Source organism: Tyto alba, unplaced genomic scaffold (assembly GCF_018691265.1).
Source record: "Tyto alba isolate M040663 unplaced genomic scaffold, T.alba_DEE_v4.0 Super-Scaffold_23, whole genome shotgun sequence".
NCBI classification, from domain to species: domain Eukaryota; kingdom Metazoa; phylum Chordata; class Aves; order Strigiformes; family Tytonidae; genus Tyto; species Tyto alba.
Window position 1 is genome coordinate 17,016,451 of NW_024881297.1, and position 16,685 is coordinate 17,033,135.

General features: G+C 41.8%; 1 protein-coding gene across 2 annotated transcripts in view; it reads right to left on the bottom strand.

Moving 5' to 3' along the window:
- Positions 1-15,258, bottom strand: part of INTU (inturned planar cell polarity protein) — a 52,894-nt gene extending 37,636 nt beyond the window's left edge. The window contains exons 1-2 of one of the 2 annotated variants that reach the window (XM_042797151.1): positions 15,149-15,258; positions 3,875-4,461 (exon numbers count right to left, since the gene is read on the bottom strand). In XM_042797151.1, coding sequence (XP_042653085.1) covers positions 3,875-4,461; positions 15,149-15,237 — 676 coding nt within the window. In that variant the 5' untranslated portion in view covers positions 15,238-15,258. Of the gene's footprint in view, positions 1-3,874; positions 4,462-9,020; positions 9,155-15,148 lie in introns of those variants that run through there. The other variant, XM_042797150.1, reaches the window with a different exon arrangement.
- Positions 15,259-16,685: the final 1,427 nt, after the last annotated feature.

Sequence of the window (16,685 nt, forward strand, 5' to 3'; positions counted from 1 at the left end):
TACGCTCAACGATGAGGCTAGAAAGTTTTACACAACAGATCAAGCTTTGCATATTGTTAATAATGATCTCAAACAACAAATAAGTTTTGGCAGAAATACAAAAGACACTTTTAAAAATCATGAGATAAAGGCAACTGTGTTTCATCTTAACCAAAATGAACGTGACGGCAGGAATTTAAAAATCAATAAGGGCTTTTTTGTTTTGAAAATTTAAAATGAATGCTGAACTGCTAAATATAAAAAGATAAATGAACTGATAAACAACACATGGAGCAAATGGCATCTTTTTACAGAGTTACAAAGCAGCAGGGGTTTTTTTAGTTTGCAAAACTGTTGTATTTACTTTCATATGGTCAGTGCCTGTATTCTACTTGGTTAATAAAGTACAGCAACAAGACTTACGACTTCCATATGCAGTCTTAAAAAAAAAAGTTAAAGTGTAGTGCACAAATAATAAACAGATGTTTTAAGTGTTCAAAGCTGTAAGGGATACACATTTCTGAATAAACTGAGGAAGCCACCTGAGGAAAGTGATTATTTACGGGGGGAAAAAGGTATTTATACTAAAAAATGTTAAAGCAATAACCACTTTGTAATGGTTTATTCAGAGTAAAAAAAAACAAAGGGAGTTTAGTTTCCCTTACAATTCAACCTTGGAAACTGTCTAAGCGGCTACCCATACTTATCACTGACAAATAAGTTGCCAATGAAAATACAAAGTAACGAGTAACTTGGTTATTACTTAACATATTACAAACCCACGTCCTGGGAAGAATACTCTAGAGAACTCAAATTTTAAATAAGACAGGAGAGTCAGAACACTCTGTTGGCCATAACTGGCAGGATTTTGGTAGTGGGGTGCTGCAGGAGCGACCGACCTGCATGGCAGGAGGTCATGAGCTGCCTTGTGCCACTCATAACCAGTTTTGAAGCTGGTGTAAGCAACTCACCATGTACCAAAACACTGCCTTGCCAGGGGAGCCACAGCACCTCTGCCCAAACGTATTTAAGAAAGAGCAGCAGTCAGTAGGGAAAGTGTAGCCCACCGAGGGGACCCATCCCTGAAGGGCAGTGCCCTGAAGAAATGCTGCAGCAGAGGAAAACAAGTAACAAGTAAGGAGCAGCAGAGGGAAAAGATCACACACACAATCCCACCCTCTTGTGCCACCCGTTACCTCATCAAAGGGGCTGGGATGTACAGTGTTAACATGCAGTGAAAACAAGGGTGGCTGAGACTGGGAGGGGGGCAAGGAGAGGCGTTTGATTGAAGCTGCGCCTGGAGAAGGCTGGGAAAGAGGGATTTTTCTATATGTTTGGGGTCTTCTTTTGTTTTGATCTTCTGAGTACCTGAAACAGTGATTTGAAGTTTTATGTTAACTGGCAAAAAAATAAATTCAGTAACAACTCCCTGAGTTTGCCTGCAACACATGTTGCAAACTGGTCATCGTAAAGACCACAGTATGTCATTTTAAAGCATGTATTTTAAGAGGAAAATATACTCAGTATTTGCTTCACAAAAAAACTACTAAAAAATGGTCTGTACCATTGGAACCTATTAAAATATTAAAAAGCAAAACATTAACAGGTTAATATCTATGCATATGCATGTCAGTGAAGATGGACAAAGTTATAACCAAACCAGCCAGCAGGCATCATGTATACTGATCAGGTACTCCTCATCTGTGATTGCTCAAGAAGCTGTAACTTTTATGCAAATACTTCCATTTTAGACTGACCACAGAAATATTATTTACTTACTGTTTCCACAGTTCACAATAGGATTCCTAAAACTTACTTTCAACAACAACAAGAAGGCGAAGTTCTACTGTATTTTTCTTGAACTTTCCTTTCAACATCAGACCCTGTAAGGATCTGAGGAGGCTATCTACTGAAGTACAGTTGCTTCCAAATCAGGCTTTGGGTGTATACCATAGCTGTTCCATCCTCTGATGTGCAATGCAGAAGTAGCAAACCAGACAGCTTTTTGACCAGAACAAAAAATTTTTTACTGTATATTCTTTATGCAGAGAGCACTGAAACCCGAGCATCTAATTTATGCAAAGCATCCCTATTTCTAGACACCACATAAAAATTCCAGAGTACTCAGTGTTCACTACAGATATATAATTTGAAAGTATTTTTATATGAAAATTATACATTTTATACTGTTGGCACAGAATATGGTTCATTTTCCCACTTAAGAGCTGAATAGCTACAGTATGCTTAAAAGTATTTGTTTCCAATGTGCAAAAGCAAGGCAATATTGGTTGATGATAGCCTAGGACATATTAAACTGCTAGAGTCTTTAGATTAATTTAAATGTTCTTCTATTTAAAACAAAACAAAAACCCCACAGTTTTTGTCCTCACTAGCTCCGGGAAGCATTAAGTGCCACACACAAAGTACCATCTCCATTTAGAAAGTTAGCTTTATCTCCTGGATCTGCTATTTGCCTATGCTGTTCTGACTTCACACCTGCTCTTACAAACATGTAGTTACATACAAATTTGTGTCCCAAAATTAACTTACAGGTTATAAATACCCACTCTTATACTAATTAGATTAAATACTACTAAGCAGATCAAGATGAAACTCCCTCCCTCCTCCCCCTCAGTCTGCATCCTCCACTTCTTGACTAATCAGTTCTTTCTGGTAAAACTTGAAAGTTATCCAATTTGCCCTCTGGAGTATTCTTTAGCATCCCTACCAAAAACACGTGCTAGAAGAATCAGCTCGTCAAAGCACGATTTGCCTTTTTACACACACAACAGTGGAATTTCAAGACCACTCATGCTGACTTTGTGGGATTTGTGCTCCTACAGTATTAAGATTTTCATGATCTTATAACCAACATCACATCTTTGCTCTCTCCCTACAAGGAAACAACTTCAAGGGTAATTAAGCAACCTTCCACCCTTTACAGATGTAGGCTAGCTCTGTCACATTTACTGTCTCTGAGGTTGGGGTCTTGTGAGCACCGAGTCCTTTTAATGGCCTCTTGATGCTGGAAGTGGGAGTATTCCTGCTCCTTCCCTACCAGCCACAGAAGTTTATTTCCCTCCATTATTCACACTCGGGTACTTGTCAGACCTTCTGTGACCCAAGTTTAACTTACTACACCAGCAAAAACTAGACAGGCAATTTTTCTTCTGGGTTAGTTTTATGCCAGGTTATTTAGTTGCATCAGCTCATGAAAGTGTCTGACAAGAGCCAAACCAACACAAAGGAGAGCTGCTACACTGGCTCACTGCCTCCTGAAACAGCAGCCCTACTATTTGGAGGCCTTCTGATCACAACTGCTGAAGAAGCAGCTGTTATACTTGCTAAACGGAAGACTATCCAAACGAGGCTGTGCAGAAAGTTTGTAACATGAATGTGTCTTACTCAGTACTTTTTCCTCATTTTTATGGTACAAAATCCATTTAAAACATACACAGTAAAGCTTTTTGTCTAAGGGGGAATGGTGTGGAAAAGAATTAAAACCAAATACAGTATTTGCCAGACTATAGCTTTTCCTAAGTCCCACTTACCTACTGAGCAAATTCTGCATTAAATTAAAGGTGGTGGGGTATTTGTTGCTCCAAGTTCAAGCTGCTCACTCACTGTATGTTTAAAGAATATTCATCTCCTTATTGTATTAACAGCTTCTAGTATATGTCACATGTTCTTAAAACCACTAATATAGTAAAATGGGACAAAACATCAGATGCAAAGACATTTATTTAAAATAATCCCTCAAGAACTGACAAAATTGCTGTAAGTAATTGCTTATGTCTCAGGAATATTGAAGTCAGCCACCTCAAGAAAAACAATATTTAAAAATCATCATTTTAAATCAAGAATGCAGAAGTTAACCATTCACTGGATTACTTACCAATCAAGATTTGACCCGTTTTCATTGCTGAACTACCTGGCACCAAGCCATGTACTACAAGCTTCTCTTCACCAATTCCTCTGATGACTTTATCCTTCCTGCCTTGCTTTTCTGCTCTTCTGCTGCTCCATGAAGACTGATGGACAATCCCTACTAAGGCCTCCAGCAGCCTGTGCTGCTCATCTTCTCCAGCACTGTACAGTTTTCTGGGATTTACATAAACATATACGTCTTTGTACTTCTTTTGAACAGTGACATCCATTTTCTGAGTGGATTGGTGTTTCAGTATGGAAGTAGGAGCAGTTGAGTGCACACTACAGCTTCCACCACCTTTTTTACCAGAATGCTTTGGTAAAAGATTCTTCTTTTTTAATAGTTTGGTCCATTTCTTCAGTTCATACTTTCTTTCCTTTCGTGATCCCTCTTGAATAACTTCAGCTTCATTTTCACGAAACCTGACATGATTCACTGCTGGCATTTCTGGACAGCTGTTCTGAAGCAGAACTTCCTCTTCACTTTCACTCAATTCTAAATAAAATAATTCCCCATTTTTCTGCACACCATCCAACCATTCAGGCTCAAGATCACTGGGAAAGAAAGAAGAATGATCAGTGACAGCTCTCATGAGGAAGACTGCTATGCAAGTGACATCTGATTACTTCAAGTAGGGAGTGGATAGGGAGAGTGTGAGGGAAAAAAAAAATGTTGCCTCCTGAATATTGCAAGCTCAACTGCTTTAAGTTTGCCATGAGGGTGAGAGCTGTTCTTGGACAAATGATGGATATGAGAAGGACAGACATCCCTCCCAGATGTTAAAACAGTTTCTCCAAATGCCTTACAGGAAAACAGCCATTGCAAAAAGCAATATTCTCTTTTCTGAAAACAAACAAAAAACCCAACCCCAAACCATTCCTTTCACACACAAGTTTTAATTAGTAATTACATTCACAGGCATGATGGGGCTTTCTCTTAGAGAAAAAATGCCATCCTATTTGTTCTCTCCCATTATTTTTTCCCTTGCAGATTTATAAGATGGATTGTACTGAAAGCCCTTTTGAAAGATAAATTAACATTTTAAAATCACCTCCATGTAACCAAAACAACAAAGACAAAATCTAGGTAACACTTTTTAAAGACAAGTCCAAAATAGCATACTCAAGTTCACGTGCAAAAATACAAAACTGAAAAGTCAAGAGGCAGCACAGCTATAGAAAAAGTTCTAGCAGCTGGAGTGGATCACTAAGTCACTACCAACAAGCTGTTGCAAAGAAAAGGCAAGGCAACTATAGGATGTAGTGACAGGAGCACCATCTGCACAGCACAAAAAATTTTTTGTCCTAATTTGGCAATGGCGATGTGTCAACCATGTCCAGTTTTGGATAGTACATTTTAAGAAAGATCTAAGAACTGGAACAAGCCCAGAGCACAGACACAAACAGCAATTAGCTTCAAGCATGTTTTAAAGGGAAAGAGACTGAAGGAAACCATTCTCTTTTGGCTGAGAAAATAAAACTAACAAGAAATGATAGCTGAGATGCAATAGGCCAAACCGTCCACTCCCTCACCCCAAGATGAACCACAAAGTATTGCTACAGAAGGATGAGGATCAATAATGGTCAGAGTAGGGATGCTTAGTGGTTTAATTTATCAAAGTATTTAAGCTAAATATTAAGAGAACTTTTTGATCACACAGAGAAATAATAAAAAAAAAAAATCAGCATTAGCAGGTGAAGTGAGGAACATCTATGATGTTCTGTATGGAGTATTTTCAGGAACAGACACGAACAGTTCATTCTTTCTGACTAGATGACAAACAGGTTTCCCTTTCTATGAATCTGAGACCACACTGATAAAAATCAAATCAGGAAAAACCAGAATAGAAACTTACATCATAATTAATATCATTAATTGTTTAAAGTTAACATATATTAATACATTTTATACTAGAACTAGCTAATTTTACTGAGTAGAGGATGAAAATTTCATTTAAAACTAGTATTATATAATTCAAATATAGCATTAATTTGAATACACTGATAAATGATACATCTTCAGAGCTTAGGTTAACAGAGAACATATTACAAAGACACTGCATCACTGCACCTTTGAGGGCTCAAAGGGAGGATCTGGCTAGACTAAGAATATAGAAAACACCGGCCTTACTCTCTTCCTGGAAGCCCAGTGATTTACAGAAGTCTACAGATGTTACAGACAGGAAGAAACATCATGCACTTTCTCTGCACTTATTAATTATTTTGCCCAAGTTGGTAGTTTTAGGAGAGGCACTACCTGTGATAATTTGGCTATTACTGATGGTCACGGTTAAATTATAGTTTGCATCTTCTAAAAAGTCTTACTCAACATCTTTAGTATCTTACTCAAAAAAGATCAGAATAAAAAAAACACCTAAAGGCTGTTAGGGCCAGTTATCTGATCCACCACCTCTCAAAAGATGGCAGGTAAAAAATAACACAATAGAGTTTTTCATTGGTTTGTTTTTCAATGCTCATGCATTCTGGTACACGTAAACAAAACTGGCAAAAAAAAAAAAAAAAAAGACAAATTGATAAAGTAAACATTAGAAATTTACAAAGAAATAATATTTGGGTTAGCAGAAACTCCCATGATATATGATAGCCTTTTTATTCTCTCTTTACAAAGGACTGTGCTCTTTGGAAAAGCTTTTTCTTCTTTGGGGTAGATGTCAAAATTTCAACTTGGATGTCAGTTCATACACTCACGTTCTCCCGCTTCGTTGTCTATTTTTATTAGAACCTACTATATGGACCAAGATAAAAAAAAAAGGGGGGAGGGGTGTGATGTTTACACTGGGTCCACTCAAACAGCACTCCAGAGAGAAGGTTCGTCAAGGATCACACATATGGCAAAGTCACTCTATGAAAATAATCTGATGAAGACAGAAGACTGAAGAAGTGTCACAAGGGCATGAATTGCTCTCCTTGAAGGCATTTTCATGAGTGTACTATAAAGGAACTATCACTTTCTGCATACAGACATCTATAAAAGCACAGTCTGAAACAAGAAATCAGCACCTAGGATGACAGATTTTTTCCCTAATGATGTAGTTTCACAATTTATTTCAACCAAGCTAGGAAAAAAAAAAAAAAAAAAAAATCTCATTTCCATCTCTCTTCCTTTGTGCCAAAGCAAGTACTTACATAAAAACCTGAGCTTCTATATAGCTCTGGAAGCTTCTGTCAAGTGATCTAAAAATCTGGAAGACCCGCAGTCTCACTGGAAGAGCAGTTTCACTGATCCCACACAGATATTTCTTCTTTGGGATAAAGATCTGAAAAACTGTGCAAATTGAAATCATCCATGTATGGAAGAAACATATAGTAGAAATGAAGGATCCAAGTTCCGATTCTGAAGCAAGAGAAGACTGTTCCCACCCAAGGAAACTCACAAACAATAAACAGTTAACATCTATGAGCCTTCTTTTAAAGAAATTAAAGAAAACAGCAAATCAAGTGTTAACTATGTTACTCCACTGCATGATTAAATTCCACCCATATGATACTTTGCAGAAATCGAGGTCATCATCTTTAGTTTTACCAATCTTTGCCTATGCAACAACAAAGTACAGCTTCAGACTGAGGCATCAATTTGGAATATGCAAAGCTGCCATCCTCTTAATAGCTATGGCTGCCTGGGGGGTTCTGATCCATCACAATTACTCAGAGTAACAGCTAGTGTTAAACTGTTAAAGTAGACAAAACTACAAAAAAACCTCCAGCACACTACTTTCACAATGGCATATATAAGCATTCACTTCACAGCTCTGTCTGAAAATAGGCCTTGTAGAAAATCACAGGGCTCTGACCAAGCAGCACCTACCACCCTTATTTCTACCTTTGCACGAATGTCCCTCGGTGTATCATGGTTTCGTCACATTAGCTGTAGTAGCAACCGGAACAGTTTCAGCTGTCAGAAGTTTATTCTGGAAGTCAGTAACTCTTAGTTTGAAAAATCATTCCCGGTGTTTTTCTTTCTTTAATTTAATCAAATATGGCTAATCATAAAACCACATACAGATAATCTATAGAGGAACAAATGCCATTATCTTAAAATAGCTAACAGATCTGTCTTTGTACCTGTTGCTCTGCAAAACTGTCCTGTTTCTGCCTCCCTTTTCATTACAAGTCACATCTTAATCTCTTGTTTCTATACTCAGAGGGCTGGAGTGTCATTGGTCCAACAGAAGAAACTATTTGGATGCAAAATTAAAGCTTCACAATTCTGCTGATGCAGTGATAGAAAAGATGCATTTCAATTTATCCAACAGCATTATACATTGTCTTCTGTGTTGAAAACTGTGGAACACGGCTTTATTCCCCGAACACAGTACTCTAGTAAACAGGCATTTCAGATGAAAGAATTGGAAAAGAAAAAATCCAAACACACGAAAAATAAAAAAAAAAAAGCAAAAAAAAAAGCATGGCTTTGGGCAGGAGTGTGTTACAGTTGGGTTGTGGCTTATAAATAGAGAAACAAAATAAAATAGGTGTACATCCAACAGCTTTGTCTCTCACTGAGCCAGAGGCATGGCACAATTACAAAACAAAGTATACTTAAACACCCTTCAAACTTTTCCCACTTAAATCTTTTTCACTTCATTACACAATTAAAATAACATGCCAAATAAAATGCCATTGATTAAACCTTGAAATACACATTGGAATTGTCAAGCAGAGTTGCTTTAATGCAGGGAACAAGCAGAGAGTAAATTTTTATAGGAATTAAAAAAAAAACACCCTAATAAATGAAAACCCCAGTGGTTGCATATATGACTTTAAAACATGTATTGGTGCTAGAGTTGTCTTCTCACCTGCCATTTCCCAAAAGACAGGCCACTAAACTGGGAAGACTGCACCTCCTGCGCTAAAACACTTACAGCCAGGCGCCCTCCCTCCCCTCCGCCCGCCGTGGGGCAGCGGCCGGCCGGGGCACCAGGGCCCGCCCGCTGACTCCACTCGCGCTGCTGTCCGCCGCCTTCCCGCCGGGGCGCCGCCAGCGACAGGCCGCCTTCACCCGCGCCCCGCCCGCCCGGGGAGAGCCCCGGCCCGCGTCCCCCGGGCCCCACCTCAGGGGCGCCCCGCCCCGCCCCGCCGCGCCCCGCCCTTACCCGGAGCTGCCGGACAGCGAGGTGCCGCAGGAGCCGCTCTCGCTGCCGCCGGTCCCCGCGAGCTCGATGCCTTCTCCCCTCACCGGCTCCATCCCCTCAGGAGCCCCGCTCCCGCTGTCCCCCCCGGACGCCATGACACCCAGCGCGGCGAGGCGGGCACGTGACCCCCCCCCGGCCCTGCCCTCCCCCCGCATTGGCGGGCCCGGCCCGGCGCCATGGCGACGGCCTGCCCCGCACCGCCGCGCGCGGGGCCAGCTAACGGCCGGCTCCGGGCCTGAGGGCACCAGGCTGCGGCAAGCGGCAGGCGCGGCTGCCCGCCGCGGGAGCAGGTAAAGTGCGGCTTTAGTGCCGCATCTGGCGGAAAGGGCAGCTCGCCCGCCTCCTTTGGCTGGCAAGAATAACAAACACTTCCAAGTGCCCAACCTCTTCGGTTACTTCCTCAGAACACACAGCTGGGTCTTGCTAGTCCCTTGAAAGTCTTTCAGTGGGTCAATACGAAGTACATAATGGAGAACAGACTATTTATTTAGTAGTCTGATATCAAGGTCTCAGCAACGGTCCCGTAAAAGAGACTATTAATGAAACTCGTGGTCCTGGGGTGAGCCTCAAAGCACTGCTTATAATCAAAAGCTGATTTGGAGAAAGAAACATGAGGTAAATAGTAATGTTCATCAAGTCAGGTGGCTAGCTGTGGAATACTTCCGTGTTTTATGTTATGCTCCGTTACAATCACTTAAGGAGTCCTGAGAAACTCAGATAATTTCTCTTTAGGTTGGTCGGGAGAGCAGTTAGGTTAGGAAGGAGAGGCAAGGATGTGAGACAGACCCAAACACGCTAGATCATTTGGCACCTTAAAGCAGTCAATGCAGTCTACAAATGCAAAATCATGCACAGTCAAAAGAGAAAAACCCCCAAACCTACTCAGTTTTCAGGACTTAAATTATTCACATCCATGAAAAACAAGACCCATGGCAACCCTGCAGACAGCTTGCTGTGTAGCCATGTCAGTAAACCCATCAGGACACACATAGTGAATAAGGAAAGAGATGGAGAATAATTGTTGGAACATTTTTAATACGTTGGATTTAATTTCTGCTCAGTGGGATATTTGCACAGCTTCAGCAGTGAGGTTTTATAGTGCTGGAGCACTATGTAGGAGTCACAGAATTCTGGTATGAAATTCCTGTGCTTGAAACCGTTTTAGGGAAGTGTTCATTAATAAGTGTGATTTCAAGTGAATTAACAGACAGGAATGTTTTGGGCTTGTTTCCATGTAATTAAGGCTTCAACTGGAGTAGTTAAAGATACCTATATTAAATTTTGTGGCCATTCTGAAGTGCCTGTACAAGACCTAATTTTACAGATAAATCACTGTTGTGTGAATTTTAAGACTACAAACCTGTCCAAAGGAGGAATCAGAAAAATTCCTTACCTAAAGAAAGTTTCTTCTAATATGGTTTAATTCAGTTTAGGACAGGATATGGTAGATAATTTAAGGGTTTTTTTCCTATCTGAGCTGGCAACAACCACTTCATACAAAGTATATAATCCATGCATGGTAGACAATTATTTTTTTTTAAAAATAAAAATCAGATCCTTGGTTGTTTCCAATTGTCAGAATGCAAGATATGAACTAACTTTCATTCTTACTATCTCTTCCAGAAGAACGGGTAGAAAAAATATTTTAAAAGTACCCCACTTCCCAAACAATTTACTTTGTGAAAACAAAATAGTCTGCATAACTGGCATTTCCGAAAGAACCTAATGAGTTATGATTTTCTGAGAGAAATACTGCAGGAATTAAAATTTTAATAGAGATAGGTGATCTAGACCGTCCCACCCTCCCTAATTCAGCTTATATTTACACGCACTTTCAATACATTGAACAGCACACTGAAGTGTTTCTGTAGAGAAGTGATAGTCTGTGCCAGATGGTCCTGTGTTAGTTATGTTAAATTTCACTGAGTTCAAGAGTTGGTTAATTGTTTCCAGTTGTTTTCTCAATAAGTGAGAAATAGAGACTCTCTAAAAAGGAGGCGTCAGTCTTACACTACTTGATATTTTATAGGATAACCCCTATCATGAAGAAAAGGATGATGGAAGATTTTGATCCACTGAGAGAGGTAGTTGGGAGTCACCTAACTATTTTTCTGAAACGAATATGGAATTTTTGCTGCTGTGGGAATAATTAAAGATTGCAAGATATATCTCACACAGCAGGATTTTATTTTAGTGAAGACACAGATTTTCCCACACAATCCCTCTTGAGAGGAAAGCCTCTTATTTCTTGTGCATAAATATTAGGAAAAGACTTGAAATAATTTGCCTTCTGGCAGATCCTTTACACTTAGTCCAAGTAGTTGGGCTGATGCTTCTCACTAAGGAACTTACTGCTTTCTATGCTAGGTTGCTCTTATTAACAAGCAGATGGTAAAAATTTGCCACAGGGCATCATTGGCATCAATACTACTGCTCACCCTTACTGGACAAGTGGTTAATGAGCATTTTAAAATGGATAATTAAAAAGCACTCTCTTTTGCCTTAAGGTTGTTCTGATTAGCTGTTCCTGCAAGGAACTAAATCCATGTGTGGAAATTCATTTCAGAACAAGAGTTTCCTTGTTACTTTTTTGGCTTAACCTGCTTCAAAAGCTATCGTGCTTTAAAAACAACAGTCTACCTTGATCCACATTTATATTCAGGAGTAGACTGTAGTTAAACGAGGACAGTGTATAGGACACACCAAAGAGATATACTGCTCCTTTCTAATAAAGGAGGAAAATAACTAGGGCATAACTCTTACTTTTTGGTAGTTGTATGGATACTTAGGAACCCCTACTCCAAACACTGCCCAATTTAAACTACTAACATTGTTTCTCTGTTATATACTGATAGCTGATTTTTTCAACCTGATGATAAAGAAATGAGGCTGGAGTTACAGTCTTTCCTAGCAGCTAGATGGAAGAGCCCAGGGAAATTTAGGATTAGTGTTTATATCTACTCTAACTTGTCCTGTTTGGTTTTGTATAGTCAGACCTGACCTTAGCAATTTTATCAGGACCCATGATTCACTGATAATATGCCAAATCGATTTCACTGATTCACATTCAGCAATGTTGGGCCTGCATCATGCATGTGGTTGAGCTCTTCTCAACACAGGGCTGAGAACTGGGACAGTGTTATGGCTCTGGTATACTGGGGCAAACTAGCACTCCCTCTGCTATGAGCGAAGGCTACCTAACACTTAGGAATACCCAGTTTATGCCTGTGAGGTGCTAATGCGCTACCCAGGAACAGTATCAGATCCCTGAATTTTCAGATATCTCCCCTTCTTCAGGATACTGCCACCTGCTAAATGCCAGCATGGGTGAAAAAGAGCACAGGTTGGTGTGCTGTCTCTGCACCATTTGAGCAGTGCTCCAAAGTCGGAGAATTCTCTAAGGACTGGATCTGCCAGCTTTCTGACTCTTGTACAGCGCAGGCAGTATAAACAGGCCATAGTAATACTGCAAGACAAAGCTCACTGGATATACCTGAACTATAGTTGAATCTGTCTTTCTTACACTATGGGTATTAACAGCATTTTAGGTGTCCCTTTGCTTCCCCCCTTCCTCTTTCATACTTCAAATTACAGCTCTTCATTACTGATAAAGAAATAAGAAGGCTTAAGTGACTTCTTATTGTCTATTTTTTTTTCCCTTTCTGCTTGTTTTCAAATCAGATAATATTTCCGGGAAGGCTCTATCAACAACTGGACAGATATAACGTGATATATTACAGATCGAACATGATACATTAGAAGCAGATTAAGAGGAAAATGTTTTCATCTCTGTTTAACAGTTCTGTTTCTTGCTGCTAACACCTGCTTTACTCAAACATCTGAAGAAAAACTAACAGAATATCTGGATTGCTAAAGAGTGACGTTCCAGACTTTTCAGCTATTGATTCCTATTGATTTTTTATTCCTCCAGTGCACAGTATCAGCAAAAATGAGAGAGAAATAAGTTCCTCTTTTTTAAAGATTAATGCCAACGATACAATTTTTTGCTACCCTGCCAAATGTCTTTCTTAAGAGACAAAAGGCACACTTCACAGGCATTCCTTAATAAATAAGATTTTGTGATTACAGGGTTTACATAAAGCTACATAAGTAAGACTGTGCTTACAAAATCAGCTTTTCTGACATTACTGCAGAGAGATCATCCATAGCAAAGTGGCATGAATTGAACAGTGATATTGCACTGTTATTTTAATTGGGATATTTACATTTGAACAGACTAAATGGAGAATGAAAGCTACCTTTGTGATCAAAGAAACAGAAATTTTGTGAGAAAACACTTCAGTGCTCAATAAATAAAACAAACTGTTCTTTCTGACTTTTTAAGCTTTTTGTACCAACCTCCCTCTATGCAATCAGATCACAAAAAGTATTTCAGAAGAAGAACATAAAAACAATAGAAGACAGGAATGAAGAATTTGGGAAGACTAGTTCACCCCATTTAATTCTTTAGGAAAATAGTCTTACAGAATTGAGTTCCCTCTCCCATGAAAAGCAGCTGTAATTTCAAATATGATTTTCCCTACTGTTTTTACTTCACTTTAAATTTACAGGCTTTTCTTAGGATCACCTGCTATGCATAGCAGGCTTGTCAAGCATGAGACAAAACCATTATTTGCAGTCAACATGCAAATGTTTTAAGTATGAATAGTACCTTATTATATCAAAAGGGTATTAATATGAGCAATACCATTGGACAGCATGTTTTTAATCCAACTTTGAAATGGAACATTTTCTGTTAAGTCACTGAAAAATGCATGTACAGGGTTTTGGATACCAGAGGATCCCCTGGTAGCATATGGGCACATTCACTGCATGCTTACTCCAGCATGCCCTCCTTGCCCACTTGGTGTTTTCATCCTCAGTGTTCACAGGAATGGATTTATGCGACTAGTCAGTTTGATGTTTCAAGACTGAAAGAAGCTGAGTTAATAATTCGTTGTTCGTTTCCATAGCAAGAGCTGTTTGGAATTGGGACTGAGAGAAAGTGCACTTTTTCTTTGCAGTAGGAAATAAATTGATGTAGCCGAGAAAGCACATTAGGAAATGGGCACTTTACCGAACAAGTAGAGATGAGCTTCTCTTGGATACTGCTGAATGGGATGGTATTTTTGTTGTAAAGTTTAAGCGGCAATTGGCCAGCGCAAAGAAAATGGCATTGAGGGTGGCTTTGCAAATCCTGCACTGGCCTATTGGGCAAGATCTTATTGTCAAGATTTCTTTGTGGGGGATGCTGTGGAGAATTGCACGTTAGGGATGACAAAGGCAGGAGAAAAAGCAGCTTCTTCTCATGCAGCGTGCCTCCTGCACATCCACTTACAGAGTGCCCACCTTGGATCTGTGTACGAGTTAAGATACATTTTTTTTAACTCTCCTTAAAGCGGAGTCCACAACGCTTATGGAATTGATGTAACAGAGTTTCCCTCTGTCAGCCCGTCTTCCTTACACGCGTAAGGAAGCCAGCCGGGGCCCCGGGGCTCCCGTGCAGTCCTGCACAGGCTGCAGGGCACCCTTCAAAACTGCCTCGGGGAGCTCCCCTCACCTGCAGGTCCCTTCCAAAGACGGAGCGAGGCCCCGGGGCGAGCCGGCGCCTTTTCCCCGAGCGCCGGGGCTGCCCCAGCTCCCGCCGCCCCCTGCCCCCGCCCCGCCGGCTACCGCGAAAGGTGAGGGCAGGCAGGGACACGGCGGCGGGGACACGGCGGCAGGGACACGGCGGCAGGGACACGGCGGCAGGGACACGGCGGCAGGGACACGGCGGCAGGGACACGGCGGCAGGGACACGGCCCTTCTCCCTTCCTGCCTCCACGACAAAAGGCTGCCGCGGGGTGCCCCTCCGGCGGGCAGGGGCTCGCCGCTGCCCCGCGGGCCTCGCTGCCTGTCCCCTGTCCCCCCGTCCCCCGCCCGGGGCGCTGCCGGCGGCGGGTCCTCGGGGGCGGCTGCGGCGCCCTCCTCCCACCCGGAGGGGCAGCGGCGCTTCTCAGCCCGGGGGGGAGCGGGCTCCCCAGCCTGGGCAGCGAAGTCCAGCCGCCACCCCGCCGCCGCGAAGCCGCCTCCCCGTCCCCGCCACTGACCTGTGCAGCAGGACGCTCTGCACCGAGTCCAGGTCCTCCAGGTTCCTGGTGACGGGCCGCGGGATGCTGCGCCTGCCGGCCCCGAACATCGCCCGCCCCGCGGCGCCGGGGAGCGCGGCCGGCCGCGGGCAGGTGGGAGCCCTTCAACCCGCCCGCCTCCGCCGCGCCTCCCGCGCGGTCCTAGAGCCCGCCGGCGCCACGCCGCGGGGCGCGGGGGTAAACGCGGCCCACGCAGCCGGGAACCGCGGCGTGCGCCGGGGAGACAGCGGGGCTGCTCCCCCCTGCCCCCGCCGGGGGGGACTCTCCCGGCCTCTCACCGGCCGCCGGGGGGGCTGCCTTACGCCGTTGCACGGTATTGTTTTCCCCAGGAACTAGCAAACCCTGAAAACACGTACTTTTCGGTTTTCGTACAAACAAAAAAGTTTCATGCAATTGCAGTAAAATAATTCCTAACTGCAGCCGTAGATTTTTTTTTTTTTTTTCCCTCCCCGGAGCCGCATCTACAGCTCCCATTATGTGAGAAAACAGTTTTGTTTTGTTTTGTTTTGTTTTGTTTTGTTTTTTCCCATGTATTTTCCTGCTGGTTAAAATAATGGAATTGCACACTTGATTCGACTTCTTTAAGTACTGATATGAAATATTATCAATCCCACCGAATCCCATCCAGTCTTTGTTTCCCTCTTCCACAAAACAGTAATTACAAGCGCTTTCAGGTGATTACTGACTTACAGGACTCCTTACTGGTTTCCCATCTGCGTACTCTGACACGGTATATTTAATGAACAGGGATGTGAATGTCTACATGTGGTGTGACCCATATCTTCATCATTTTTATTTCTTACCCCTGAATTCCCGTAATTTATTTTCTCTGCTCCCTTTTACAGAGAGATCTGTTTTCTCTAATGTTTAGAATTTTTCAAGATGTGATCATCTCCTTCAGATTTTATTCTATAGGCGATTTAAGATCAATAGCTAACATAGTCTTGCAATCAGTTATTAAAAGCATCAGTTTTAGTTTCATTCATTGTATCTGAGATAATTATAACAACACAACAATGAAGTTGTTTCCTAGAAAGACCATTAAGAGGAGGACCATTAGCATGACACAGAATGGACAACAAATTGGAAACCATCTAATATTTTAACACCCAACTCCATGGGATGTTGGCCACTGTGTGGAGTAAAAGCTTCAGCTTTCTTGAAGACTTTGGCTTGAGTAGACAGTGGCAACTTTCAGTTTGGAGAAGGTGAATGCAGAATCACTATGAGTCCGTGACTGGGATTCTCACTAAGTACTGTGACTCTAATATTTAGGTGTCTTACCATTTTTTCCTTTATTAATTTTTGCTTTCTTTCTTTCTTTGATACCAGATAGAAATCTTAAGAGAAGGACAATCTCCTCTGAATTCTACTACTGTCAAAAATGTGGGAACCACCATCATCCACTGAGGTGAGCAATAGCAGCAGTACTATTTAGGATTATGACCATAAAACCTTTGCCATGATCTGTACCACCAGGGCTATGGTGCTAGGGAAG